A 26,392-nucleotide genomic window follows, 5' to 3' on the forward strand; every position below is an offset into this window, starting at 1 on the left:
GGTCTGTGTTGATGCCTGGAGCCGCTTGGCTGCCAAACAGCCATTCAGAGCTGCATGAAAGGCTGATCCCACAGTTATCCACTTCCGCTGGGAAGCCCTTCCCTCCGGCATGGATGAAAATGGCTCAGCTGGATACCCTGGGAATGGGGTCTCGTGCTGCCACAGTGCCGAGCTGCAGGGATTAGGACCCCATGGGATTTGGATGTGCCAGTGGGGAACAGAGCTGGGAGGGGATGGCCTGAGATCGGGTTTGTACCCAGCCAACCCACCCTGGCTCTGTTCTCCAGAGCAGAAACAAGGACTTAGTCCACATATTCACCATTACTCAGCAAAAAAGAGGAAAAAGCTTTGTGGGAACAAAGGCAGGTTAAGGTTTGAGTGTGGCTGACCTCGATCCTGCCTCTACAAGGTGAAGGTGGGGGAATAAGGGACGGAGAAACAAAGAGGGGGGATGATTTCTGCTACAAACATGATTAAAAGGCTGGAAAAGCTGATCCATGCACAATTCTAGTGGCATAGGGCACTCTAAGACCTTTGGAAGGGTCAGTGTGATGAGTATGTGCAGAGTGTTTTGTGGAGGGAAGGAAGCTGCAGGAAACACAAAGGAGCCAGAAGAGAGGGCAAAGAAACTCCTCTGGGAATTAAGGACAACAGCCAGAAGAACGGGGAGGGGAATGGGATGGGAATTGTGTGTGGAGGAGGCCAGAAGGGGACTAAGCTGCCATGGGGACAAGGGACAGCTGCTGTTGATTAGCTCGGACATGCTCAGACAGTCCTTGTCCCCTGCTGCGAGAAGGGAGAGAGGCCCAGGGAGGCAGCTCCCCTCTCTGGACAGGGTCCATCCCCGTGCATTCAGCCCCCCTCCTTGGAAAAAGCCCATTCCCACTGCAATTGCATCTGTGTGACTTTATTGGAGTGAGACACAAATCAGGGAATGATGTCAGAGGGTTTGGGGAGAGACGCCCCGGGCTCAATCCCAGTCCCCATCGCCCTCGGGATTGTCATCGCGGGGGGGCTCCTGGAACTGGATGTTGGCCAGCATGTCCCGCATGGCCGCCATCAGCCTGTTCACCCCTTGGTTGAGGTCCTGCCCTGCCCCGGCCTCGTCATCCCCGTCGTGTCGGATGTCCCCCTGCAAGACAGCAATGCTGTGGTGTCAGGGACACAGACAATGCCAGTGCCAAACCAGCACCCAGCTGCTGCCAGCAGCTGCTCCCGGAGTGGGAACGATGTGCCCACAAGCCCAGTGTGCACCCACCTGCAAGTTAAAATTTGGCAACAGCGAGCGGAAAAACAGGGATAAAGTGCTTTCATTGGATGGATGGCTTGTCCTGCAAGACAAAAGTGGCCCCCTGGTGAAGGGACAGCTCAGTTCGTGACTGCTCAAGGGGATGTGGCAGGACTGGGAGAACCACGGCCCTGACGAAGCTAGATCTGAAGGAAGGAATGGGGAGATTTCCAGGGTTTTCTGATCCAGGCAGCTTAGCAACTGGTTGGCTTGGAGTTAAGAGCGCTACCAAAGCCAGGTTGGATGGGGCTTGGAGCAATATGGTCTAGGGGAAGGTGTCCCTGCCTATGGCAGGTGGTGGAAAATGATGAGCTTTAAGGTCCCTCCCAGCCCAAACCATTCCAGGGTTCCACGATTCTTCCAGCTCCGCTGAGTGCGTCAGTGTGTAACCCAGGACTCGCTGTACTTGTACCCTATTTACCCCAAACTCCCCCAGTTCAGCCACAGCCCGTGTTTTCCCTGGCTTTTGTCCTAGGGCTGGGAACAGCTGCCGGTGACCACAAGGGAAAGCAGCTGGACCAGTCTGTCCTGTAGCTCTGCACCATGGCCCTTCCTCTGCCACGGAGGAAGATGTCAGTACGGAGTGCCCGCGTGCAGCTTGGCCCAGGGCTGAGGGCGTGCTGAGAACACACCGGGAACACACCAGGAACATGGAAACACTCCGGCTGTGCCAGCACAGGCACCAAGGGTGAAGGTGGTACCTTTCCGGTCGGGTGTAGGAAACAATGGAGTCCAGAGGAGGGAGGGGGTCAAAACCCATCACTGGCTGCGAGGTCACCTCCTGCAGGGGAAGGAGAAGGAAGGGATGAAGGAGAAGGGATGAAGGCTGCACATCCAGCTGCAGTAAACACAGAGACATAGAGAAGCCATGCCCACAGGAAGGACACCTTGAGGTCTGGTGGGTGCCTGGGGTTAAGATGTGCCCCATAAGGACACAAATGCTACCACATCATGCACAGCCACAGCCCCTGTGCCCCATCAGGCCCCTCACCAGAGGCAGGGCTGCCGTGGCCTCCTTCATCTCCGAGAGAATGACATGCCGGTAGATGTTCCTGGGAGCGCTCTGGTACCGGATCTTCCTCCTGAGGCAGGGAGGGGACAGAGCAGGGCACCCTTAGCAGGCAGATTCCCATTTCTGCTGCTCCAAGCACAGAGTCAGCAGCTTCCCTGGCTCCAGGGGACAGGCCATATTGGATGGAGCTGGCTTAGGGTGAGCCAAAGGCAGATGCTGAACTCCGGAGAAAGAGCAGAGTGGCACAGAGTGCTCAGCAGAGCAAGCTGACCTTGGTTTAGGACAACACCTGATGGCTCTCTCCTGCTTCTCAGCACAGGGACTTGGCAAGTGTTCCTAAGCTCCCACCTGCCCTGTGTGGCCATCCCTGCCCCTCCAGGACACCCTCCACCCTCTTCAGGACATTTCCAGGGCACAGGTGACAGCCAAGACTGGGGAAAGCAGTGCAGCACTTGAAGTGAAGGTCCAGCTCTTCATTCCTATTTGTGAAAAGCATGGAAGAGCCTCTGCCCTCCTGGCCCCACAGTGTAACCCTCAGCATCAGACCAGCAGTTGGGGGGCTCTGAGAGAACCCTGGGGTCACTGCTGCCCAGGCCAGATCACTTTGTCCCAGGCACTGGACCTGCTGCCCCTCTGCACTCACTTGTGCTCGGCCTCCTGTACCAGCGGGTCCCGGGCCTCCACCATCCGCAGCACCTCGTGGGTCTGGGGCTCCAGCCAGGCCATGACGGCCGGGTCCTTCCACAAGGCGTGTGTCCTGCCCACGTACAGGGACGTCAGCTGGTTCAGGGCTGGCGACTGGCTATGGAAGATGGTTGTTACTCACGGCACCCTCCTCCTCCTCCTCCTCCTCCTCCCAGGATGGTGAGGGCTCATCCCTGCACTGGGTCTTTGGTGTGGGAATCACAAGGCAAGGACTTGCAGGCTCCTGCCTGGCTGTGGCCATCCACCTTCACCAGATCTCCTGCCTCTGTCTATTTTTAGGCTAAGCAGAGCCATGAAATGAGGGAACATTGCCCTGACCCGAGGCGAGAGCCTTTGCATGCCGAGGAAGACCATGTGTCCAGGGAGCCCAGACTGGTTGGAGACAGCCTGCCCTGGGAGGATGCACGCGTTGCTCTCCCTCGCTACACACACCAACAGGCTTCAGGCTGAACTTCTGACCTGTCCACCTTGAGGTGAGGTGGGTCTGTCAGCCTGATCCAGAGGCCATTATGGAAATCCATTATCAAATGGATTATCAAATGAGGCATTACCAAATGAGCCTACTCAAGGAACCCAAACAAGCTCCTCCATTAGCTGTCTGAACATGCAAAATCCCCGCCGCCAGCAAAATCGATCCCTTCCCTTTGCTGAGAACATCTCCAGGCCTTACCTGATCTGGGCATTCAGCCCAAAGAAGGGGTGGGAGGCAACTCTGGCATCAGGCTGCACACTGCAGTGATCCAACAGTGGCATCAGAACTGCAGGACAAAGACAGAGAACTCCTTTGGACCTGTTGGTGAGGAGTAGCGTGGAGTGGGGTCACCCCTGTAGAGAGACAACCCAATCCCAGGGCACCAACAAGGACCCATACAAGGAGGGGATGAGGATGATGCTGGTCCCTGTGCTGGCACAGGGGTTATTTCAGTCACCCCAACTAGGAGCCAAGAAGATGGTTCCACACAAACTGAATCCCTGCTGGAGAGCTGGTTCTTCCTGCTGCACACACCCTCCCCTGGGCCTGAGGGCTGCACACTCCCTCCATGGACAGCAGCACTCATGGGATGAAAGGGAGAGTGATGGGCACCCATGGGGACAACACATCCAAAATGGAGCTGTGCCTCAGAGGGAAAACCAATGAGACTGGCTTGTCCCTGCTCCAGGTGGCCCCATGGAGGTGAGACATCTCCCTGCTCCAAGATTCTGGTTCTCTCCCTCCCACAGCCTGCCCACCCCTGACCATTGCTAGTAGGGGGGCAGTGGCTGCTCTATGGGGGGAGGACAGAATCATGGAATCACAGAACTGTAAAGGTTGGAAAACCCTCTAAGCTCACTGAGTCCAACTATTCCCTCAGCACTGCCAAGACCACCACTAATCTGTGTCCCCAAGTGCCATATCCACATGGCTTTTGAATCCCTCCAGGGATGGGGGCTCCACCACTGCCCTGGGCAGCCTGTGCTAGGACTGAACAGTCCTTTCCAGGAAATTTTCCCAATATTCAACCTAAACCTCCCCTGGCACAATTTGAGGCCATTTCTTCTTGTCCTGTCCCTTGTTCCCTGGGAGCAGAGCCCAACCCCCACCTGGCTCCATCCTCCTGTCAAGGAGTTGCAAAGAGCCAGAAGGTCCTCCCTGAGTCTCCTTTTCTCCAGGCTGAGCCCCCCCAGCTGCTCCTGGTGCTCCAGACCCTTCCAGAGCTCTGTTCCATTCTCGTAACACACTCAGCTCCTCAATGCCTGTGTTGGGGTGAGGGGCCCAGAACTGACCCCAGGGTGGACCCCATCACCACCACCACCACACCACTGCAGGCACAGTTCTGCGCAACCACGTCCCCTCTGACTCAGGGCTCCATCTCCTGCAAAAGTCATTTGCAAATTCCTGCCTCTGCATCTGCCTACCCGGAATCCAGCCCTGGCTCTCAGATGAGGCCAGTGACAAAGCCTGCGGGGACGGCCTTACCGGTGGGGACAGACTCACCGCTTGGGAACATGATGAGCGCAAGCTGGATGAGCCGGGCTGCTCGCTCCCGGGCCTGGCTCCGCTCCAGCTCCGGGCGCTCCTCCTGCTGGCTCAGGAGGAAATAGGCCAGTGGCACCGAGAAGGCGAAATTGGGCAGCTGGGACAGATTCCGGTGACTCTGCAGGATCAGGGAGAGTTACCGAGAAATGATGCTGTGCAGCAGGATCTGGGCTGCGCGGGGTGGGGGCTCTGGCTGCCGGGGTTAAGTGAGTTCCCAGCTGCTGGCTCAATGCCCCCATGGCTGAGTGAGCAATTTTGATGTCGCACAATTGTTTGTGGAGGCCCAGGATTACAAGGAACCGACAGCCCAGCCTTTATGGATCATTCCAATACCACTGGAATGCCAGTTGGGCTGTGAGACTCCCAGCAAAGGGATCACCTGGCTGTGAAATCCTCCCATGGGGAGTGCTCCAGGAACCAGTTTGCCCCCTCTCACCTCCCACTCCTGGAAGAGGCGGGTCAGGAAGGTGTATTCCCTGGCCCGGAGGGACAGGAAGTCGATCAACAGCAACACACAGAGCGGGTCATTCTCGGGATCAAGGCTTGGGAGCAAGGGAAGGAAACAAAGTGTCACAACAGCTGAGAGAGCTGCCCTGATTTCTGAGTCAAACAGACTTTCCCAGTGGCATCCATGACTCAGCAAGTGGAGAGAATGGGAACACGGTTGCTCCCTCATGGCCAGGAGGGCAGTGATGCTCTGTGTCCCTGCAGAGGGGGTGGTCCCCTGTCACCACCCAGCAGGAGGATCAGTGGCCACAAACTGAGTGGGCTGAAATCATTGTCACAAATGTCCTCTGCTGAGCTCAGCAGTCACGGGCCACCCACGTCCCCTGGTCACCCATCACCTCTCTAAAGGGTGCCTGCTGAAGCTGTAAGGGGTGGGAATGAGCCCTCACCAAGCCCAGGAGCAGCAAAACCCTTCTGGAGTGACTGTCCCCCCCAGGCTGGGTTCAGCATATTGTTCCAAGTGTGTCTCCTGAAACCCAGACCCTTGGTGGGGGCACCTACCTCAGGATGAGCTTGCAGAACTCCAGGGCTGTGCGAGGACAGCCCCTCTTCTCCAGGAACATCAGGTGCTTGAAGAGAGCCAGAAAGAAAGCCCTGCATGGGGAACAGCAGCAAGATTTAGAGACCAGATGTGGACAGAAGCACTTTGTGCCACTCAGAAATGGGGACACAGGGTCACTGCCAGCTCCTCACCCCCGAGCATCTCCCATCCTGGTATGGGACAGGGTGCCACAGACGCCCCATGCTCCCATCTCTTAGTTTTATCATCTTTTTGAACAAGTACAGGGACAGAAAACTCATGGCCTGCTCCACAGTCTGGGACCAACACAAGTAAATTCCCAAAGTCTGCATCCTGCCTTGTCCCAGTGGTGTGGGGATGGTGACACAGAGTGGGAAGGCCCAACACTCAAACTGGTGTTACACTGATGGCAGGAAGCCTGTCAGCCACAGGGACTGGAAATGTGAGCACCCTCCAGGTACAGCAGTTTGGGAGAACGGCTTGGGTCAGCTGACTGGAAAATTCCCAGAATAAAGTCACCTTTCCCAGCAGCTGCAGAGCTGGAGTTATGTAAAGAGCTGTGCTGGGAGGAGTGTGAGTGCTGGGGACGATGGCTGGAAATACAGCAAGGATTTTTGTGACCAAATAAATGTCATTTTGGGCTGAAGGGTAATGCCCATTAGTGATGGCATGAGAAGGATGTGACAGGGAGGGACAATTCCTGCTCCACGAAGATGTTACTTGGGAAAAGGGATGCTTTGCACAGAAGCTTCAGTGCACGATAGTGCCCGTACTGCAGCACCATCCTGGGAGCCCCCAGCAGAAAGGGACATTCAGGGTTCCCCAGGATTGTCCAAACTGGGCTAGGAGCTCCAGTTGAGCCTTGCTGTTCCCCAGCCCTCCCACCTGTTCTCTGGTCTCCGGTAGTCCAGCCTGCAGGTCCCACTGGTGAGGCTGAAAACAGGGTGGAAGGCGCACTCCAGGCTGTACAGTGCTCGCTCTGGGGACAGCAAGGACATGTCAGGGACTGGACAGTGCCACCCCCAGCACTCCATTTAGCCCAAAAGACATGAAATCAGTTCATTCCCAGTCCAGAGAGGCACAAAGCTACTTCCCACTATGTGGTGGCAATAGATACAGCATAGTGAGTGCTGTTCCTCCTGTGGGCATCAGATCCACTCCACATGGAAGAGGAACCCTTCTGGAATTGATGCTGGTGCAGCTGCCTCTGCCACAAGTATTTTCACATGGGAAAGCCAAGTTCCTGTCCTCACTTTGCCCTTGTCCCATTCCCAAACAGCTCATCTTACTCCATGGCCTCAGCACAGGCTGGGGGTTCCCAGAGCCCCACATACCAACCTCAGGATGCTGAGCAGAGGGAAGGAGGCTTGGCAGAGTCCCCATGGAAGGGTGGCCTTCCTGGAGCTACTAAATCAGACCTTCCTCCACAAGGGATGTCCTACAGGTGGGAACCTACCACGGACAGGCAACCCTTCCGTCCATTCTGAATCATGAAATGGTTTGGGTTGGAAGGGACCTTAAAGCTCATTCAGTTCCACCCCCTGCCATGGGCAGGGACACCTTCCACCAGACCAGGTTGCTCCAAGCCCCATCCAACCTGGCCTCGAACACTTGCAGGGTTGGGGTAGCCACAGCTTCTCTGGGCAGCCTGTGCCAGGGCCTCACCCCCCTCCCACAGGGCAGGATTTCACAGCAGCGCATCCGTTCCTCACCTCAGCTCTTACCTATCAGATCCCGGGCCATCTCCTGGTCCTCCTGCATCCGGCACACGTCGCTGAGCTGCAGGAGGGAGTCCACGTGGTAGGGGTTCATCTGGAGCAGCAGCTGCAGAAGAGCACAGCAAAGATACCATTTCATTACTGGTATCTCAGGAATTTGGGCACTTACTGACCCAGGTACCTCCCAGCATCCAGACACAGCACCAAGAGCTTCCTGCCAGCTCTGTTCCTGTGCTGGAAGGGCACAGGGAGCTCTCTCCCCACCCCATACAGGATGGGAGCCCTCAGTGGCAGCTTCCCTCAGGCAGCTCCCTCCCAGCCGACCCAGATTTTCCAGCAGAGGCCATGCCAGGCCTTTGATCATCTTCACTGTCCTGCTGTGGATCTCTCCCAGCTCCTCCAGATCCTTTGGAAGGCAAGAACAAGATGCAGGCACTGTTACAGTTTGGGATTTTTTATCTACCCTTCACCAATTCTGAGTATTTGATCAGGTTTTTGCTTCCTCTGGGTGCTGAGACGACATTTGGACATATGAATTACAAATCCAGGATCCAGTAATTGTAATGAATGATAATAATAAAAAAATAAATAAATATTTCCAGGCTTCAGAAGAAAAGTTTCACCTAAAAATCTTCTCCATTCACTAATTACATTATAAACACGTTATTTTTTTCAAGTACTTAAAATTTAGTTCAGTATGAAAATACTGAAGTTACTTCAATTCTCCTCACAGTTTGCGGATTATTTTTTCCCTAGAAACTGAAAACATACAGCTTCCAAAGCTCCAGAATTTTCCATCTGCAGGGTGGGGGACAGTGGGACCACCTACAGCACAAAGCCTGGATGTTCCAGGCTAGCCCAGCTCAGCCTTTGCCGCAGAGCCACTTGCCTCACATTTAACCCCTTCCTTAAGGGGTAACACTAATTTAAGATTCTTTATAATCCTCCTTTTTGGAGGAGATGGAGCACCCAAGGTCACTGTGGTGGGGAAAAACTAAGAAAAGCTCACCAAGACCCTTTTAACCTACCAACAAGGTCAGAGAAAACACTCACTAAGCCTTCAAAAATAATGGTTTTATGCTGAAACCACAGTAGCAAGGCAGAGTAGGGTTCCAGCTATGCCAGGGCTGCAGAAACCATGGATAAACTGTCTGGTATTGGCAAATCCATCAGTTAAGATTTTACCCTTAATGGAAAAGTGGAGGACATAAAGCTGTAAGTCTTCAAATGTCTTCAAATTTAGCTAGACCCACCCAAGAGGGACAGAGCACCCAGACTAAAATACCACAGAAAACCCGTCCTGTGTGGGACTGAGCTCAAGCTGCCTCTGGGACACTCAGTGCTGCACAGGAATTACCCTGCCTCATTTAATCCCAATCCTTCAATCCAGGCAGAACTGATGAGCTGGAGCGAACCCCATGGCCCTGAGCCGAGGGTGGGAAAGCAGAAGGAAGTAAACTTTATTTAGCAGACAATGGGCTCTTTAAGAAACATCTCCAGGGCATGTATCCCAGCTCATGTGGCCAGGCCTTCCAGAGAAACATGCCTCAGTTATGGTTTAGTTGGGTGCAGAGCAATTTTGCTGTTGCTTATCACTCCAAACTATAAATGTTACCATACAGCTTAATGAGCTCAGACACGCTTGAAGGACTCCCAACACAAAGCCTGTGTTGCTGAAATACCAAGAAAAGACATATTTTTCATCCATGCAGGAGTTTATAAATAGAACATCTGTTAGTTTAGATCCCCAGTTCATGATGGGTTTATACAATATTCGTCCTTTCCCAGCTGAAGAGCCAAGACAAGGGAGCTTTATTCCCACCCTTCCAGCCAAACGGACAGTTCCTGTGGGCTCCTCTCTCAGAAGGTGACCTGGCATGTGCTCAGCAGAGCCATCAAGGCTCAGCCACCAGACCCCATCTGACCCAAGAGGTCACTTATTAGAAAGGTGACAGCAGAGCTCAGCTCTCAGCACTGCCTCACACCACACACAGGGACACAGGGTTCTGTTGCTCAAAACAAGACTGAAAATAAATAACCCAAGGCTCTGTAGAGGGATCTGGACAGGCTGGATGGAGGGGACAAGGCCAACGGGATGAGGGTCAACAAAGTAAAGTACTGGGTCCTGTACTTGAGTCACAACAAACTCCCCCTACAGGCTGGGGCAGAGTGACTGGAAAAGGACCTGGGGATGCTGGTGACAGCGGCTGAACATGAGCCCAGGTGGGCAAGGAGGCCAATGGCACCCGGCCTGTACCAGCCATGGTGTGGCCAAAGGACCAGGACAGTGATCATCCCCTATGCTGGGCACTGGTGAGGCCACACTTGGAATTCTGGGGTCAGATTTGGGCCACTCACCCCAGCACAGACATTGAGGGACTGGAGCATGTCCAGGGAAGGGCAACAGAGCTGGGGAAGGGTCTGGAGCACCAGGAGCAGCTGAGGGAGTTGGAGGGCCTCAGTCTGGAGAAAAGGAGGCTCATAGGGGACCTTCTGGTTCTCTGCAACTCCCTGACAGGAGGGTGGAGCCAGGTGGGGGTCGGGCTCTGCTCCCAGGCAACAAGGACAGGATGAGAGGAAACGGCCTCACGTTGCACCAGGGGAGGTTTAGGTTGGATATTGGGAAAATTTTTTCATGGACAGCCCAGGGCAGTGGTGGAGTCCTCATCCTACAAGGGATTTAAAAGATGTGTGGATGTGGCACCTGAGGCCTTGGCAGTGCTGGGGGAACAGTTGGACTCAATGATCCTAGAGGGTTTTCCAACCCAAATAATTCCAGGAGCACTGGGATGCACCAGTCTATCTTCCCTGCTAGTGAAAGGGGCTGCAGAAACTCAAGGGGGAACAGCACAACCAACCCCATCTCCCAACATACCACAATGTTGTTGGGGTCCATGGACTCCACAGCATCCAGGAACTTGAACTGGACTTGCTGGTACTCGCGGTGGTGCTCGAAGGTGAAGTGCTGCACCCCCCTCCGGGTGTCCAATAGCCGCATGGCGATACCTGGCGGTGCGGCAGAGACCTGGATATCCCAACAGAACCCCTTCTGCTCTCTTAGCACACCCAAAGTTCACTCACAGCACTGGGTCCAAAGCCTCACCTGCTTCTGGAAACTCCCAGACCATTTCACTCTTTTCCTTCCTCTCATGAGTCAAAGCCCCAAACCCACCCAAGAAGCCCAGGCTGCTTGTTCTCCCCATGGATATTTCTCTTTATTCAGCAATCCTGCTGCTCAGATGGGAAGCATCCATCCCCTGTTACCTCCAAAACAGAGACAAACAAGCCCAAATGCTAAGATACAAGTTGACAGGGTCCTCTGTTGAGGAAGGAGTTATATTTCCAGCAGCTGACGAGCAGTTCCCTTTCAAGCAGCTCACTGAGGTCTCTGACAGTATCTGTGCCACGTGGGTAGGGGACCGACATGACCCATGGGCAGGAGGTGGCCCCAAAAGCCTCACCTGTCTTGCTGTAGCGTGGCCAGGTGTTCTTGGGAGCTGTGAGCCACGTGCTGCGGACATACTGCCGCTGTCTCTGCCTCGGCCTGGGGAGATAAACACAACAGGTCACAACTCCTCTGTGCTAACAGAAGGAGGAGGCATGAAATCAGTCAGGAAAAAGGTGTTTCAGTGGAAAATGAGATCCAGGTGTTTCCCTAGCTGCAGCACACAGAGCTCTGCCCAGAGCCCTACACCTCTGCCTTCGAAACACAACGTAGCTGTGCCCAGGCTCTGTATTACGTGCACCATATGGGCCAGCCAGTGTCCCCAGCACCTCCACTTCAAGAGCTTCTCTCCCTGTTTCTATCCCTGCCAAGCTCTCAGCTGCCTCTATGCTTCAAACAGCTTCACAGGTCCAATTAGGAGAGCCCCACATCACTCTGACTCATCCCTTTTCCCAGCAGGGCCTTCAAATGTCAACTGACTTAGTTTAAGCCATACTCAATACTGCACAATTTATTGGTTCAGGAGGAATTCAGAATTGAGGCTACTCTGAGAGTCATATCTCCTCAGAAAAGGGATCACACAATATTCTGACCAATATTTGGAAGGGAACCACAAGGATTCCCAAGCCCAAGTCCTGGTCCTGAATAGGACAATCCAAAGGAACAGCAGCTTCTTCCTCAAGCACCAAATGCTCTTCCACAGACTCTCTCCTGCTTCCACCTGCCCTGCTCTGAGCTCAGACTCTTCCCATGTGCAGGTTTTCCAACTGGTTCATGGAAGTCGGGATTTTGTGGATGACACTGAGCACAGTGCAGTGGAAAACTGCACAGAGACCTCACACCCAGGGAGCAGCAGTTCCCTGGGCTCCTGGAAGCAAGTGCATTGGAACACCAGGAAGTATTCAGGGTCCACTTATTGTCCAGAGACTCTGGAATGGCAACAAGGGACAAATTCTGGAGAAACCCAAAATCTAGGCATCTATACTATGTGAACTTGAGTAAAAGAATTTTGAAGGGTGGTTTGGCAGTAAATGAGAGGGGAAAGCAGCAGAAGAAAAAGTAAGAGCCTGCAGAAGTCTTTCTTCACACATATCACCAAAAATATTCCTCTGTCCCAGTAAGCAACTACTAAATCAGTAAACACCCTGAGCCTGGGAATACCTGCCCAGGTGTGGTACTGGGGACTCCACAAGCTGTGCCAAGGGAAGGACAGACACACCTCCTTGGACCTGGAACGCACTTAATATCAAGTTCTGGACTAACCTCTGGTCCCCAAGCACAGCGCGAGCCCCGAAGTATCTCTTCAACTCATTCTCTGGATTCAAGTTTCTGAGAAGGCAGAAAGAAAGGTTCCATCAGTTAAACACAGCCCAAAGTGCAACACTAGAGTCTCTCCATTCAAAATCCATTGCTCCATACACCAAACTGCCTCTGGAACACCCCCAAACTGTCACACACTCCCCACTGATTGGGCACAGCACGGAGAAAGGAGGCTAAACTGGTCAGGACAGGCATGGAAAGCCCCACTCCATCAGATCTGCTTCCCTCCCGCTCTGCTCCAGAGACAGTGAGCTAGGAATACTGCTGCTGCCCTCTCCAGGGCAGCTGGAGCCTCATCTGGGATACTCCCAGGAGAATCCTGGGCTCAGGAGCACAGGCTCAGGTCTCCTTGCCAACCTCCATGCAGTGCTCAGGGTGTTCATTCCAAATTGTAGGGATTGTAGGCTGTGGGCTTGAAGAGAGGGAGTGAGAATACTGGGATCCAGAACAGTCAGCCCTCATCAGGGGTGATTCAGCTCTCAAAGGTCTTGGAATCATGTTTACTTGACCAAGAAGTCACTGAAGGTTAAATCCAACCCCATTTGCACAAACATCCTGGTTCTGCCAAAGCATCCTACACCCAGTTTCTCAGCATTGTGGCTGAAAGACATTGCAAACTGGGACTGGTAAATTGTCTCAGTTTCAAGTTTAAATGTTTTCTCCATCAACAGGAAGAGCTGCTGGTGTCTTTGGGAACATTTGGGAAAGGCTGGACAAGTCTAACCTACTTTGCTGATGGAATCAGCCCCTGGCACACCTCAGCCTCCTCCTCCTCAGAGGTAGCACGTGCTGAACTGGGGCTGCTGCTCACAGTCAGCACCTGGCCAAGTGAATGCCATGCCAAAACTTTACACACCAGGGCTCCTGGTACCTCTGCAGAGGTTCTCCTATAGAAGATTAGAGGATAGAAGGCCTCACTGGAGGCTAATCTGGTCCTGCCAGAGGCCTGGCAGCAGAGAATCACCATCAGAACCAAACACACCTCCCAGAGCAGTGGTAGGAACAGGGACACGCAAAACTAGCACAACCTGGACCTTTCAAGCAAGGTCCAGAATTCCTGGCTGGATCACACTGGGAAGCTCCCAACTCCCTTGCTTGGGGATCACATATTCCTGTCACACCCCAGGCCGAGCCAGGCAGGTCCAGCATTACCTGTGCTCCACATAGAGCAGGGGTCGGCTGTCGGCGATGAGCCCACCTTGGCTCTGGGGGGACAGCCCACTGGGGTCCTCCAGCCTCTCCAGCAGGCTGTCAATGTCTTCCAGGTCGTTGTCTTCCTTAAGAGAGGCAAACCCAAGGCAGTTATTACAGGATGAGTCACAGCATCATGCAGTTCACCCAGTGGAGATCTCAACACAGCCGCCTCCAGCTCACCCTGATCCCTGTGCAATGGGCTGTGGCTCTTCATAGGATCCTGGAATGGTTTGGGTTGGAAGGGACCTCATTCCACCCCCTGCCATGGGCAGGGACACCTTCCGCTAGACCAGGTTGCTCCAAGCCCCATCCAACCTGGCCTTGGACACTTCCAGGAATGGGGCAGTCACAGCTTCACTGGGCAACCCGTGCCAGGGCCTCAGCCCCCTGACAGGGAAAAACTTCTCCCTAGTAACCCATCTAACCCTTTCCTCTCAGAGTGGTCTCTTTTCTCCTTGTCCTGTCACTCCATGCCCTTGCCCAAAGACAACTTAAATATTTAAATAACCAGCCTTCACCATTTACTTTCCGTGGAAGTACCAAGTTACTGCCGTGACCCCCGTGATAAGGTCTCAAATGCTCACATGACTTTAACCCAACTGTCACATTCCCCATCTTCCAACCACCTCAGGAATCCATTCAGCTGCTCACATCCAACAGTTGTATAACACTTTTACCCTGATTTCCCTCTATTTTCCCCCCACAAATGACACATTTCTTACGTGCCTGTTTCGCATCCTCCTGATGATGTTCGTGGGTGGAACACAGAATTCCATTCAGGAAACCCAAGCAGCACTGCCAGCTTGCCTTTTCCAACTAAATTTAGCCCCTGCGCGTGGAGTATATACAGGGAAGGGATAACGTGCTCTGCATGGAAGTGCTGGAACAGAGGTTGTATTATCTGTGGTTGGCAAACCCAACTGCCCGGGTCTGGGTCTCCCCTCAGTCTCCAGTTGGCAGATGTCACCCTGTTGCTTAATATTCTTGGAGTGGGAGAGGAAATGGCCTCTTCACTTAAGTTCTCCACCTCTGGAGCTCACTCCAGAGTGGAATTCCCAGGGAGCAGGTAGCCAGCTGGGCAATTCAGCAGTTCAGCGTCCTGTGGCTCAGGATGTTTAGTAAAGGATCTCCCTGGACTGAGCAGGGAATTTGGATTCAATAATCTTGGAGGTCTTTTCCAACCTTAATGATTCTGTGATTCTATGGATAGTTCAGACTTAAATCTGACCAGAAAACCAGCTCCGACCTGAACCTCATTCCTACTGAATTTAGAAGATCAATGGTTTTTATTCATCTGCTGCTTCCAGCTCTGGGCTCCCCGATGGAGCTGCTGGAGCAAGTCCAGAGGTGGCCATGGAGATGCTCCAAGGGCTGGAGCCTGGCTGGGAGAGCCAGTGGTGTTTAGTCTGCAGAAGAGAAGGCTCCAGGGAGACCTTAGAGCCCTTCCAGTGCCTAAAGGGGCTCCAAGAGAGCTGGAGAGGGACTTTGGACAAGGGCCTGGAGTGACAGGAAAAGGGGCAATGGCTTCCCACTGCCAGAGGGCAGGGTTAGATGGGATATTGGGAAGGAATTCTTGTCTATGAGAATGGTGAGGCCCTGGCACAGGTTGCCCAGAGAAGCTGTGGCTGCCCCATCCCCAGAAGTTTCCAAGGCCAAGATGGACGGGGCCTGGAGCAACCTGGTCTAGTGGAAGGTGTCCCTGCTCATCGCAGGGGGTGGAATGAGATGAGCTTTAAGGTCCCTTCCAATCCAAACCATTCCAGGATTCCATGATTCTAAAAATGCTTCTTTACACTTACATTTTGAAATGGCTTTTTTGCCTCAAATCTTTCCTGCAGCCACCCCAGAATTCCCACTTTGCAGGCCCTATTGGAGGAATCAGCCTGATCCCTGACTCAGAGCACACACAGACATACCACAGTGTCTCCTGATGAAGTTTTCTTGGTTTTCCTTTTCTTTTTTTTCTTCCGTGGCTTGTTACTCGATGTGGGCTGCAAAGACAAAGGGAAGAGCTGTCAGCATGCTCTGAGGGGTGTCAGCTCCATGGGAAGAAGAGCATTTCCCACTGGGATCAGCACACCAAGTGCCCTTACACAAAATCAAAATTCATCATTTACTGTTTGTCAGAGAGTGGAAATTTAGACACATGGAGAAAATGGATAAAGCACCAGAGTTTCCCAAAGAGTTAAATCTCAGCTGACTTTCAGATCAATGTCTGAGGCTACAAAACCAGTAAAGACAGAAGTTTAGCCATGCCAGGTGTGGAGGAACTGCTTTATCCTCCTTTAGTTTCCAGGAGAAGCTGGATTTCTGTCTTTGTAGTGAGTGGGACAGTTTCCAGTTTCACTGGTCATTCTCATTTCTACAGAAACCAACACCTGCTGCAAGGCCCCAGCAAAATGCAGCTCCTCTCCCTGCAGGTGCAGCTGCTTCAGCTCAGGATGCTGTGTGGCATTCCCTAAAGTGACAAGCACACCACTGCCCATGCTGGCTCTTCCTTGGGGAAGAGCTGGAAAAACACATTTCCAGGATCTAGCAGGTAATACAGAGAGGAATCACAGAATCCTGGAATGGTTTGGGGCACAAGGGACTTCAAAGCTTATCCAGTCCCACCCCCTGCCATGGGCAGGGACATCTTCCACTACGTCAGGTTGCTCCAAGCCCTGTCCAATGTGGCCTTGGACACTTCCAGGGATGGGACAGCCACAGATTCTCTGGGCAACCTGTGCCAGGGTCTCACCCACCTCACAGGGAAAAATTTCTCCCTAGTAACCCATCTAACCCTGCCCTCTGGCAGTGGGAAGCCATTCCTCCTTGTCCTATCAAGTAATGGTGTTACCAGAACCACCCCACATTGGTTCCATAACCGAGGGAAGGCGCAGCCCCAGTCTGGCTCTACCCAAGAGCAGCGTCCACCTGCCCAGGGCTCCCACGGAGCTCTGGGAGCAGCCACAGGTGTGTCCTGGGATGCTGACACAGCAAACTCACTGGGTCAGGGCCCCTGGAGCCACTGCTTACATAGGGACCCACTGTCCAGAGCACTCCCAGACACTCGCACAGCTGGAATGTGCACAGAGAGTGGACTTTGCCCCTCTGGCACCCAAAACCCATGGGCACACGACCCAAATGCACAGCAAACAGGTGAGGCCAGGGGGCCAACCCCACTTTGCTCCTCCAACCTTCATCTCTGTGAGATCCAAGCCAAACTTGCCATGGAAAACTGGTAGTTAAATGTCCCTTTCCTTACAAAATCCTGCAAGGAGACACTTGTGAGCTGATACAAACCACGGGAGTGAATCATGACACCAAACAACAATAAATCACTACAGGGAAGAACACATTCAGTGCTTAGTTGACACTGCCTGGAGCCTTCACATCCCCTGTTCCAAAACAAATGCTTCCCTGAGACCATTCCGAGCCCCTGTCCTGCCCCAGCTCTCGTGTGGCACAAGGTCTTCCTTGGGAGCCTCCTCTCTGCAAGTGGAAAATCTCCCTGGATCCCACACACAAACCCAGCACTCAGCACCAAACTGCTGGTCCTCCCCCAGAGTTGAGTTCCTGGGTTTCAGCTCCCTGTGTGTGTCCCTGACCTGTTCCTGTGTCCCTCTGCCCCTCCCGTGGTGACCACGGGGTCCCTGGGGCAGTTACCGTTTGGTCCGGCTGCTCGGCCTCCTCCCCCTCTCTCTGCCCATCGTCCGTGTCCTCAGCCACAGCCCCTTCCTTGTTCCTCTCCTTATTCCTCTCCTTATTCCCTCCTGCCGTGTCCTGCTCGCTGAGCCGGGTGTCCACTCGCTCCTCCTCAGTCAGCGGCTCATCCTCCGACTCCTCGGCAGGGATCTGCAAACAGAGGGACAAACTGCAGGGACAGTGCAGGGATGGAATTCCCCAGGGATCTGATCTACCACTCCACCTACAAACAGATAGGAACGACCCCTCATGTCAAATGTATCACCCAGCAGGTGCCTGGACAGCCCCACGCCCGTGGAGGGGAGCACAGGGACACCACAATGGGTCCTTTCACACCACAGACCTGTCTGGACTCTGCTCTTCCTTGGGAAGAGTTTCCAAACCCAGCCCTGCCTATGCTCCAATAGCCAGGCCTTGGGGAAGAACAGGGAACAGTCTCAGCTGGATGAGGTGTCTGGAGAGCAGGACCAGGCTCTGTCACCCCAAAGACCTGGTAGTACCACCAGGGCCCACACGACCCCCAACCTCCAGCACTGTGCTCCTGCAGGGCACAATGGTGGCAGGAGTGTTCCTAAAAATAGTTTGCCCACCCCAGCTCTGACAACATCCAAACCCAGGCCTCCCCGCCATTTCCTCCCAGTTCAGCCCCAGCTGCACCTCCCCACCCTTCCCAGTCACCCAACACCCAAACCCCTCAGTCCCACTCCAGTCACGGACCCCAAATCACTGCCTCCCACCAACTGACTCCTCTGCCACACCTCCTGTCACCCCCAGCTCTCCTGTTCCCCCCAGACACCCTCAACCCCCCCCCAGCCACTGCCCGCAGGTGACCCCCTCACGATCACCGCCCTCCCAGTGACTGCCCACCCGGTCACTGCCAACCCAGCTGCCCCCCAAGTCACTGTCACCCTGTGACTGCCCCCCAAGTCGCTCCCACAGTCACTGTCGTCCCAGTTGTCCCCCCAGTGACCCAGTGACTTTCACTCACAGCTGCCCCCACTCCACCGCCCCCAACGCTCACCCTCGCGCCCCCTCAGGCCCCTCCACCCCCGGTTCTGCCCCCTCACCAGCTCGAAGCGGTTGCTGACGGCGGCGCGGGGCCGGTTGCCGGGCGGCGGCGGCGGCCCCGCCTTCGGGCCCGCTCGGGGCCGGGGTCGATGCCGAGCTGGCCCAGCCCCGGCCCCTCCTGACCCCGCTGTTCCCCCCGCAGCCGCCGCAGGGCCCGCCGCGACATCACCCCCTCCGGCACCGCGCCTGCGCCCGGCACCGCGCCTGCGCGCCCATGCCGGCCCCGCCCACCCCGCACCGCGCGCCCATTAGCTGGGCCACGCCACGCCCCCCGCGACCTCCGTGGTGCCCCTCGCGCGAGCCCCGCGTGAAATATGTCCCGGGGGGGCGGGGGGACGGCCCCGGGACACGGGGAACACCCGGCAATGGGCCGGGGGAACCGGGGGGACAGGCGGTGAGAATGAGCATGGGAATGGGGAGAGGGGTGTTCCCACGGTCCTGTGCAGTGTCGCGGGTGGGCACTGCCGTGGGATGGGATAGGAAGGATGGTGAAGGCGGATGTGAGGATGGAGTGGAGTGCAGGGGGTGGTGGTCCCCGGCCCCTTGACATCCCCTAGCACCCGGCACTCCGCTCTCCTGCCCGACAACCCACTCAGGACCAACCACGCGGCCCCAGGGCAGCCCAGCGGGTTTATTATCGGAAGGGGGCCATACAGAGCAGCCGTGCCAGCCCAGGGCACTGGGCACCCCGGCACAGCCAGGGCTTGGCACAGAAGCAGGGCTGGGGGGAGCCAATGCGGGGGCTGCAGGTGCCCCACCGTGGGATCCGTTCCCCCAGGAGCTGCCCCACGGTGGGATCTGTGCCTCTGGGGGCTGCGGGTGTCCCACAGCACGATCCATCCATCTGGGCGTTGAGGGTGCTCCATGGTGGGATCCATCCCCTCGGAGACTGTGGGTGCTCCGCAGCAGGACCTGTCCTCCCAGGAGCTGCTCCACGGTGGGATCCTTCCCCCCGGGTGCTGCAGGTGTCCCACACCTGGATCCGTTCCACCGGAGCCTGCGGGTACCCCACCGCTGGATCCACCCCCTCAGGCGCTGTCCCACTGTGGAATCCATCCCGTCGGGGTCTGTGGGTACCCCGCGGTGGGATCCATCCCCTCAGGGGCTGCAGGTGCCCCATGGCAGGACTTGTTCCCCCCAGGGGCTGGTGGCAGGGATCGAAAGGGACGGCGGGAATGGGTCCTTTGCCCCTGGTCCATAACGTATATAAATATAGAGGCTGTGTGTATCCATCCTATGTATATATGTACATCGGGGAGCACCCCCGGGGCGCCGGGCCCCTCACTGGAGCCAGGCGTCGCTGTAGAGGGAGCGGGCCTTGGCGTGGCGCCGGGACGCGGCGCTGGCGTTGAGCACGGCCACGCTGCGCCGGCTGGAGCTCACCACGTCCGTCACGAACCCGGCACAGTCGGGGCACACGTCCCGCAGCACCGAGCCCTGCGCGTAGATGTGCGGAAATTCCTCCTCCACCCGGCGCCAGCACGACCCCGACAGCGAGCTGAGGCACAGAGCGCTCCGTCAGCACCCGCCGGGAGCAGGAGGAGGAGGAGGAGAGGGAGGAACGGGGAGGAAGGCTCGGGGACTCACTGGAAGGGCTCCCTCCGGCGCAGCGGCAGCGCCTTGGGCAGCAGCGAACCCGGGAGGCTCTCGAAGCCCAGCGCGTAGACGGGGATGTGAGCCAGCTTCTTGGAAGGCATCTTCATCTGCCGGGATGTGGGAGTCAGGGCGGGATGGGACGGGAACAGGGGTGGGATGGGACACGGTTGGGACGGGGTGGGGCAGGGATAAGGGACTGGGCAGAGGCAGGGCTAGGGATGGAGTAGGACAGGGATGAGATGGGGCAGGACAGGGATGGGATGGGGCAGGGACAAGGGAGAACAGAGACAGGATAGGACAGGGATGGGATGGGGCAGAGATAGGGCAGGATGGACAAGTAGGATGCAGGACAGGGATAGGATGGGATGGGGCAGGGACAAGGGAGGACAGAGACAGGACAAGGACAAAATGGGACAAGGCAGGACAGGGACACAGTGACACTGCCCAGAGCCAGGCTCTTACCTTCAGGCTGCAGGAGCTACAGACAGACCTGGGGACACAGAGAGAGGTGTGTGAATGGGGCCACCACAGGGACCCTGCTGCCAGGGACCCTCCCAGCCCCATGACACGGCACAGCACAGTGCTCACCGCTTGCAGAAGAGACACGCCGCGGGCCAGGAGAAGAGGGGGAACTTGGCCCTGCAGCAGCAGCAAACCTGCAGGCAGAGTGGGGTGAGTTGGGGCACACCCCCACCAACCCTTCTGGCTCTCTGGCCTCATTCCCACCTTCCCTCTCCGCAGGCTGCTGTACAGCTCCTTGCTCTGCAGGAACTTCTCCATCTCAGCCTTGACCAGCACCCTGCGGACATTGATCATCTCCTCCACAGTCAGGGCCAGGCTCTCCACGGGGTGGCTGAACTCCTGCAGGACAGGGGGATGTCACCATGAGCTGTGGCAGAGGGAGCCATGTGCCCACAGTTACGCTTGCCTGGTGTCCTCAGCCCCAGATGTCCCCAGCCACGGTGTCCACAGAACCCACCAGCCAGAGGTGTTTGGAGCTAGTGGTGGGGGCACTGCTGGATCCATCCTCTGGTCTCTCCTCCACGGCACCAAGGGCAGCTCGGGGTGGTGCTGGGCCATCTGGCAGCCGGTGACAGCTGGCAGGGACAGAGCCTATGAGGAGGGACAGGGAGGTCATGGTGAGGCCATGTTACCCAGTGCCACTGCTGCCACAGGGCATGACACAGCCCCCTGGGGATGGGGACAAGGGGACCTCCAGCTGTACCTGAGCGGGGCCGGGGCTCAGGCTGCAGCGGCTCCGGGTCCTGGGGTGCAGCCTGGTCACCCCCCAGCTGGCTCTGCAGCTGTGCCAGGTCTTGCTCCGAGAAGGAGCGATCTCGCTTCAGCAGCACCTCTGTGCCTGGGGAGTCCTCGTCCTGCAAGGCCATGGGCACCACATCACCCCAGGGACCTGGCACCCCCCCATGTCCCCCCACCTCCAGGGTCCCCCCTTGCCTCAGAGAGGTTCATCTCCTCCATCTCGGCCAGGGTGGGCGCCTTGAGGAGGACGCGTGGCCGTGGGCGCGTGGGCATGGCACTGGCCGGGCACCGGGAGAGCTCAAGGCAGGAGCTGGAGGCCAGGCGGCCAGCACAGGCGTGTGGGATGCAGGGCAGGGAGCTGTACCCTGCAGAGGGACGGGCTCAGCGCCACAGGGATGGGCACAGAGCTGGCGTGTCACAGCAGGGAGGGGACACCGGTACCTTTCTGCTCCACGGGCCGGAGCTTCCGCTCCTGCCTGATCTCCTCCAGGATCTTCTCATGGAGCGTCCTCTGCTTTTGGGGCAGGGGCCGCAGCCGTCGCTCTGATGCCTGTGGGATGTGTGGATGGGACGTCAGGTGGTAGCCGTGGCTCAGGGATGGCACTCCCAGGGTGGGCATGGCACTGTGCCAGGGACATGTCCCAGTGCAAGTGCTCACCTGCTTCAGGGGGGGCCGGGAGCGGATGAAGTCGAGGATGAGCTCGTGGGCATCCTTCTTCACCCGGGGGGGGATGTCTCCATCCACCTGGGGAGGGCAGGGGGTCAGTGCCAGGCAGGGGCATGTCAGGATGGATGGTGAGGGGCTGGCACGGTGGCTGCACTCACCATGACCTTGCGGAGTTTATAGTTGCGGGCGCGGATGTCCTGCATGAGCATCTCAAAGGGCGTGAGCTGGTACTCAGTGGGCAGTGGGTTGAACTGTTTCTCCTGCACCTTCTTCAGCTTCACACCATGCCGCAGCTCCCGCATCAGCTGTACCCACAGCCGGGCCTGGGAGGATACACGGACACAGTGTCAGCACCCACTCATCCCCAGCATGATCCCCGTGCTCCAGCATGCCACCATACCCAGTCAGTGTTGCGCAGGCTGCCCAGCTCCGCCGCTGGCCGCTCCTCCTCTTCCTCATCCTCCTTCAGCTTCTGCAGCAGCTGTTGTGGTACAAGATACTGTCACCCTGCCCTGGTGGCACTGAGGGTCCAACTGAGACCATGTCATGGGTCTACAGCACCAAGGTACACCCCAAAACTCCCCCATTCCCAGCTGGCACAGTGCTCTGGGAGATGTATGGCCAAACGCCATACATTCCACCAGCAGCCCCGGTGGGATGGGCAGAGAGGGCACAGGCTGGCCTCCCTGGCTAGGTAGCAGTGCCAGTGGGCACCCACACTCACCTCCTTGGCATCACGGATCTTGGCGAGGAAGGCCATGAGCTCCACAGTTTCAGCGAAGAGCGCCCGGCACACGGCCTGGTAGTGCGCTGGGGCGCCGGCGGGGTCAGCCAGGCGGGCGGCACAGCACCGCATGGCCTGGCCGAAGGTGCGCACGGCGCGTGGCAGCCCCTCACTCCCCTCCTCCTCCTCCTCCTGCCCCCCATAGCCCTCATCAGCCGTGGCACAGCCGCTGTCCTCTGAGTCGCTGTTGGTCATCAGGTCAATGAGCTGCTCCAGGCGTGGGCTCAGCTCCCGCTCCTCATTCTCATCCAGCCCCCAGTCCAGTGCCCGGTACACAGCAAAGCCCAGCGACTGCACCATCTGCAGGACATGGCAGGGGCTGGGCATCGGATGCACCCTGGCACCAGCTGCCCCTTCACCCATCAGTGCTGGGTCCCATCCCAGAACTCATGGGCGAGGGGACTGGGTGGTGGTGTGATGGCAGATGAGGCCAGTCACTGGCCCCCACATACCTGGGCTTCAGCGGAGGGTGTCAGCAGCACGGGCAGGTCTGGGGAAAGGAGGGCAGAGTCACTTCTGGCACCCACAGCCCCATGCTGGGCATCCCACCCCACACTACCTGGGGATGTGGTGTCCACCCAGCTCAGCTGGGAGGCATCCACCCTGAGCAGGTCCCACCCCCAGCAGTTTCTACCCCAACCTGGGACTCCCATTCCTGGCTGCTCCCAACCTGTCCTGGTCCCAGGGCATGGCTCCATGGGGCAGTGGGCACCCGCACACTGAGTCCTGGCATTGGGCATTGCCAGCACTGCCTCCAAGGGGCACATAAGGGGGGCACAGGCATTCCTTTACCCCTCACCTCCAGGGCTGAAGGGAGCTTAGAGCTCTGAAGCCATGGGGAAATGCCCCTGCATCCCTTTAGGCTGTGGGCACCAGGAGTGTGGGCAGCAGCAGTGTGGGCAGCGGCAGTGTGGGCAGCGGCAGCGTGGGCACTGACAGTGTGGGTACTGGCAGCCACAAATGGAGTATGGCACACACACACACAGAGCCCAAGACATGCTTGTGGCAGCTCAAATCCTCCTGCCAGCTGCAGGATGAGGAACACAATTGGCCTTTGCAGTGTCCCCAGAGCTCCCAGCTCTGCTTCCCAAGCATTAGCTCTGCATTGAGCTGATCAATGCGGCAGCTGAGAGGATATGCCAGTCGTGTGCCAGACATGAACAGACAGCAAGAGCAGCTCCAGTGGTGGTCATGATGCCACACATGGACCCACCACCAACCCATCTGTCCCAGCCATGCCCAGCTCCCAATGCATTGCCAGCCCTGGGATGCCATCATCACTCTGTAGTTGCTAACTGGCCGGCAGGCTGAGCCCAGTGGGTCCCAGCAGCTCCCTCCAGCCACTGGGACACAGCTGAGGAGGGAGTTCCCATGGGACAGGGGACTGGAGTGGCTCCAGAGGGTGCTGTTGGCTCACCCACCATGGATCCAGCCCCATGCCCAGGCAGAGCTGCCAAGCCATGTGCCAGGTTGTTACCATCACCTGCAATGGTGCCCAGAGGCACCTGGAGCCCTCCCAGCCTCAGGCTTCACAGTGAAGAGGCCTGGTTCATCCCTGGGGAGATGGCTCAGGTTGGCACAGAAGTGACCTGGGAGCAGGAGGCGGTACAGTGTCACTGGCATGGTGACACTGGCAGGTGACACCGGCTCCAGCCCCACAGTGGCTCAGGGCAGGGCGTGGGGCCATTCCCAAGCAGGACCAGTGGAGCCGGTGTGACCACACCATGCCCAGCTGCCACAGGCACGTGCCGTGCCTGTGTGTGTCCCTGCCTTGGGCACGGAGATGCCCAACACACTCAGCCCCCTGCCCACTGCCCTGGCCACCTGCACCAAGGCTGTGTGGTGACCCCACATCACCAGCCCTGATGGCCTCCCTGCGGGACAAGACAGGTGGAGGTGTTGGCTGCACTCCAGATGCTCCTGGAGCTGCCCAGTGTCACCCCTGGCAGCCAGCCCAGCCTGGTGACACCCCAGAACCATCACAGCCGTGGCTGGTAGTGCCAGTCTCCCATGGAGGGATGGCCAGGAGGCTGAAGGTCAGATATGGGGCTGCTCTGTGTGCCACTCACGGGGGGTTGGGGGAGGACAAGGTGCCCTGCGTGTGCGGGTGTGGGCAACCTATGGATGTCTCTGTGGGTGTCCCTGTGTCTGTCTGTCCTTGCCGTGTGTGTCCTGCAGCACCACGGTGGATGCCAGGACCACATACACCCCCACATCCAGGTCCAGCCTCATCGGGTTACACAGGAGACCCTGCTGGTGCCAGTGTTGGTACCACACCAGCCCTGGACCCTGAAGTAATCAGCCCACCTTCCCCACCAATCCCAGCAGTGCCAGTGCTGGTCCCCATCGCTGGGGCCAGGGCTTGGGGCTCACCCCCGTCCCTGCCTCTGCCGCCTTCCTGCCCCCCGGTGCCGGCACTGTGCCTCTCTCCATCCTCACAGTCTCCCCCAGCCTCTCCGGTGCCCTCCCTGCACCGCTCCTCTGCGGCTGGTGCCTCTGTGCCTGTCCCCCTCCGCTTCTCCTGCCCATCCGTCGCTCCCGGTACAGGTCCTTCTCCACCGGACCCGGTCCTTCCCGCCGGGGCCGCTGCGGTTGCCCCCCCACCCCAGCCGATATCCCCCGTCCCTCCGCGTCCCCGACGCCGGTGCAGCACCCCCTGCCGGTGCCGGTAAGTCCCCGTGCTGGTAAGTCTCGGTGCCGGTAAGTCTCAGGTGCCCGCTCTTTATGCTAGTAAGACCCGGTGCCCCGGGACCCAGTGCCGGTGAGTCCCAGTGCCTGTAAGTCTCGGTGCCGGTAAGTCCCGATATGGCGAGTCCCGGTGCTAGTAAGCCCCGGTGCCGGTAAGTCCTGTTCCTGGTGCCGGCAGGCCCTGGTCCTGCTAAGCTGCGGTGCCAGTAAGTCCAGGTTCCCGGGTCCCAGGGAAAATAAGCTTGGTGCCCCGGTGCCTCGCTCCCGGTGCCGGTAAGTCCCGGTGCCGGTAAGCCCTGGTAAGCCCCAGTGCCATTAAACCCCGGGTCCCGGTAAGCTCCGGTAAGCTGTGGTAAACCCCGGCGCCCCGCTCCCGCGGTGCCGGTAACCCCTGGTGCTGCCAAGCCTCGGTGCCCAGCTCCGGTGTCTGTAAGCCTCGGTGCCCCGGTAAACCCCAGCAAGTCCCGGTGTCCGCAAGCCCCAGTAAGCCCCGGTAAGCCCCTCTCGGCGGTGCCGTCCCGTCCCCCCCCGCGCGGGCACCGCCCGCTCCCGCCCCTCCCGTGCAGCGGCGGCCTCACCGTGCGGCGGGGCGGGCAGGCGGAGGGAGCCGTCGGCGCGGAGGCGGATGTCGGCGGTGCGGAGCGGCGCGGGGGCTACGGGGGCGGCGGCGGCGGCGCGGCAGCCCTGGAAGCAGAGGGCCCAGGCCTGCTCCTCGTTCAGCGGCTGCTCGTAGCACTTCAGCACCTCCTCCAGGGACAGCTCCCGCGGCGGCTCCGCGCCCGCCCGCGCCATCGCCCCATCCCGCACCGCCGAGCGCGGCGGGCGGGGGACACGGGGCGGGGGCGAGCGGGGACACGCCTCCGAACGGCCACGGCCACGCCCGCGCCATCGGCCCGGCCCGTCCCGCACCGCCAGG

The 26,392-nt window shown here is 57.7% G+C and overlaps 2 protein-coding genes across 4 annotated transcripts; both read right to left on the reverse strand.

Moving 5' to 3' along the window:
• Nucleotides 1–886: 886 nt before the first annotated feature.
• Nucleotides 887–18,647, reverse strand: TCF25 (transcription factor 25). The gene is given in 19 exon segments (XM_050311422.1): nt 887–1,132; nt 1,259–1,331; nt 1,990–2,069; nt 2,280–2,370; nt 2,944–3,102; nt 3,676–3,763; nt 4,981–5,140; nt 5,459–5,564; nt 6,031–6,123; nt 6,935–7,028; nt 7,774–7,873; nt 10,643–10,773; nt 11,229–11,311; nt 12,476–12,541; nt 13,685–13,809; nt 15,643–15,717; nt 17,375–17,563; nt 18,481–18,545; nt 18,548–18,647. Coding segments are annotated over 19 exon segments (2,040 nt in total). The 3' UTR covers nt 887–970.
• A 220-nt stretch (nt 18,648–18,867) lies between these two features.
• SPIRE2 (spire type actin nucleation factor 2) lies at nt 18,868–26,322 on the reverse strand. Of its 3 annotated transcripts, none has more exons than XM_050311511.1 (15): nt 26,055–26,322; nt 23,241–23,278; nt 22,729–23,088; nt 22,405–22,485; nt 22,163–22,327; nt 21,996–22,082; nt 21,779–21,887; nt 21,533–21,702; nt 21,303–21,453; nt 21,057–21,190; nt 20,804–20,938; nt 20,666–20,733; nt 20,540–20,567; nt 20,069–20,184; nt 18,868–19,979 (listed from the first exon to the last, which is right to left on the reverse strand). In XM_050311511.1, the coding sequence occupies exons 1-15, from the start codon at nt 26,266–26,268 to the stop codon at nt 19,763–19,765; spliced, it is 2,073 nt and encodes a 690-aa protein (XP_050167468.1). In that variant the 5' UTR covers nt 26,269–26,322; the 3' UTR covers nt 18,868–19,762. The 3 variants fall into 3 exon arrangements, with proteins under 3 accessions (XP_050167468.1, XP_050167470.1, XP_050167467.1); XM_050311513.1 differs by lacking the exon at nt 26,055–26,322 and adding an exon at nt 25,442–25,851; XM_050311510.1 differs by lacking the exon at nt 26,055–26,322 and having other exon boundaries at nt 23,241–25,268.
• Between the last annotated feature and the right edge of the window lie 70 nt (nt 26,323–26,392).

The sequence above is a fragment of the Myiozetetes cayanensis genome, unplaced genomic scaffold (assembly GCF_022539395.1).
Source record: "Myiozetetes cayanensis isolate MyiCay16 unplaced genomic scaffold, myiCay2020 scf16, whole genome shotgun sequence".
NCBI lineage: Eukaryota > Metazoa > Chordata > Aves > Passeriformes > Tyrannidae > Myiozetetes > Myiozetetes cayanensis.

Coding starts and splice junctions, on each gene's coding strand:
- SPIRE2 (XM_050311510.1), bottom strand. CDS start 23,555: ATGTGCCCCTTGGAGGCAGTGCTGGCAATGCCCAATGCCAGGACTCAG. Junction 21,888..21,995: donor CCCGGCCCCCCCTGAAGCAG/GTGAGCACTTGC, acceptor CACATCCCACAG/GCATCAGAGCGACGGCTGCG. Junction 21,703..21,778: donor CCGGCCCGTGGAGCAGAAAG/GTACCGGTGTCC, acceptor GTCCCTCTGCAG/GGTACAGCTCCCTGCCCTGC.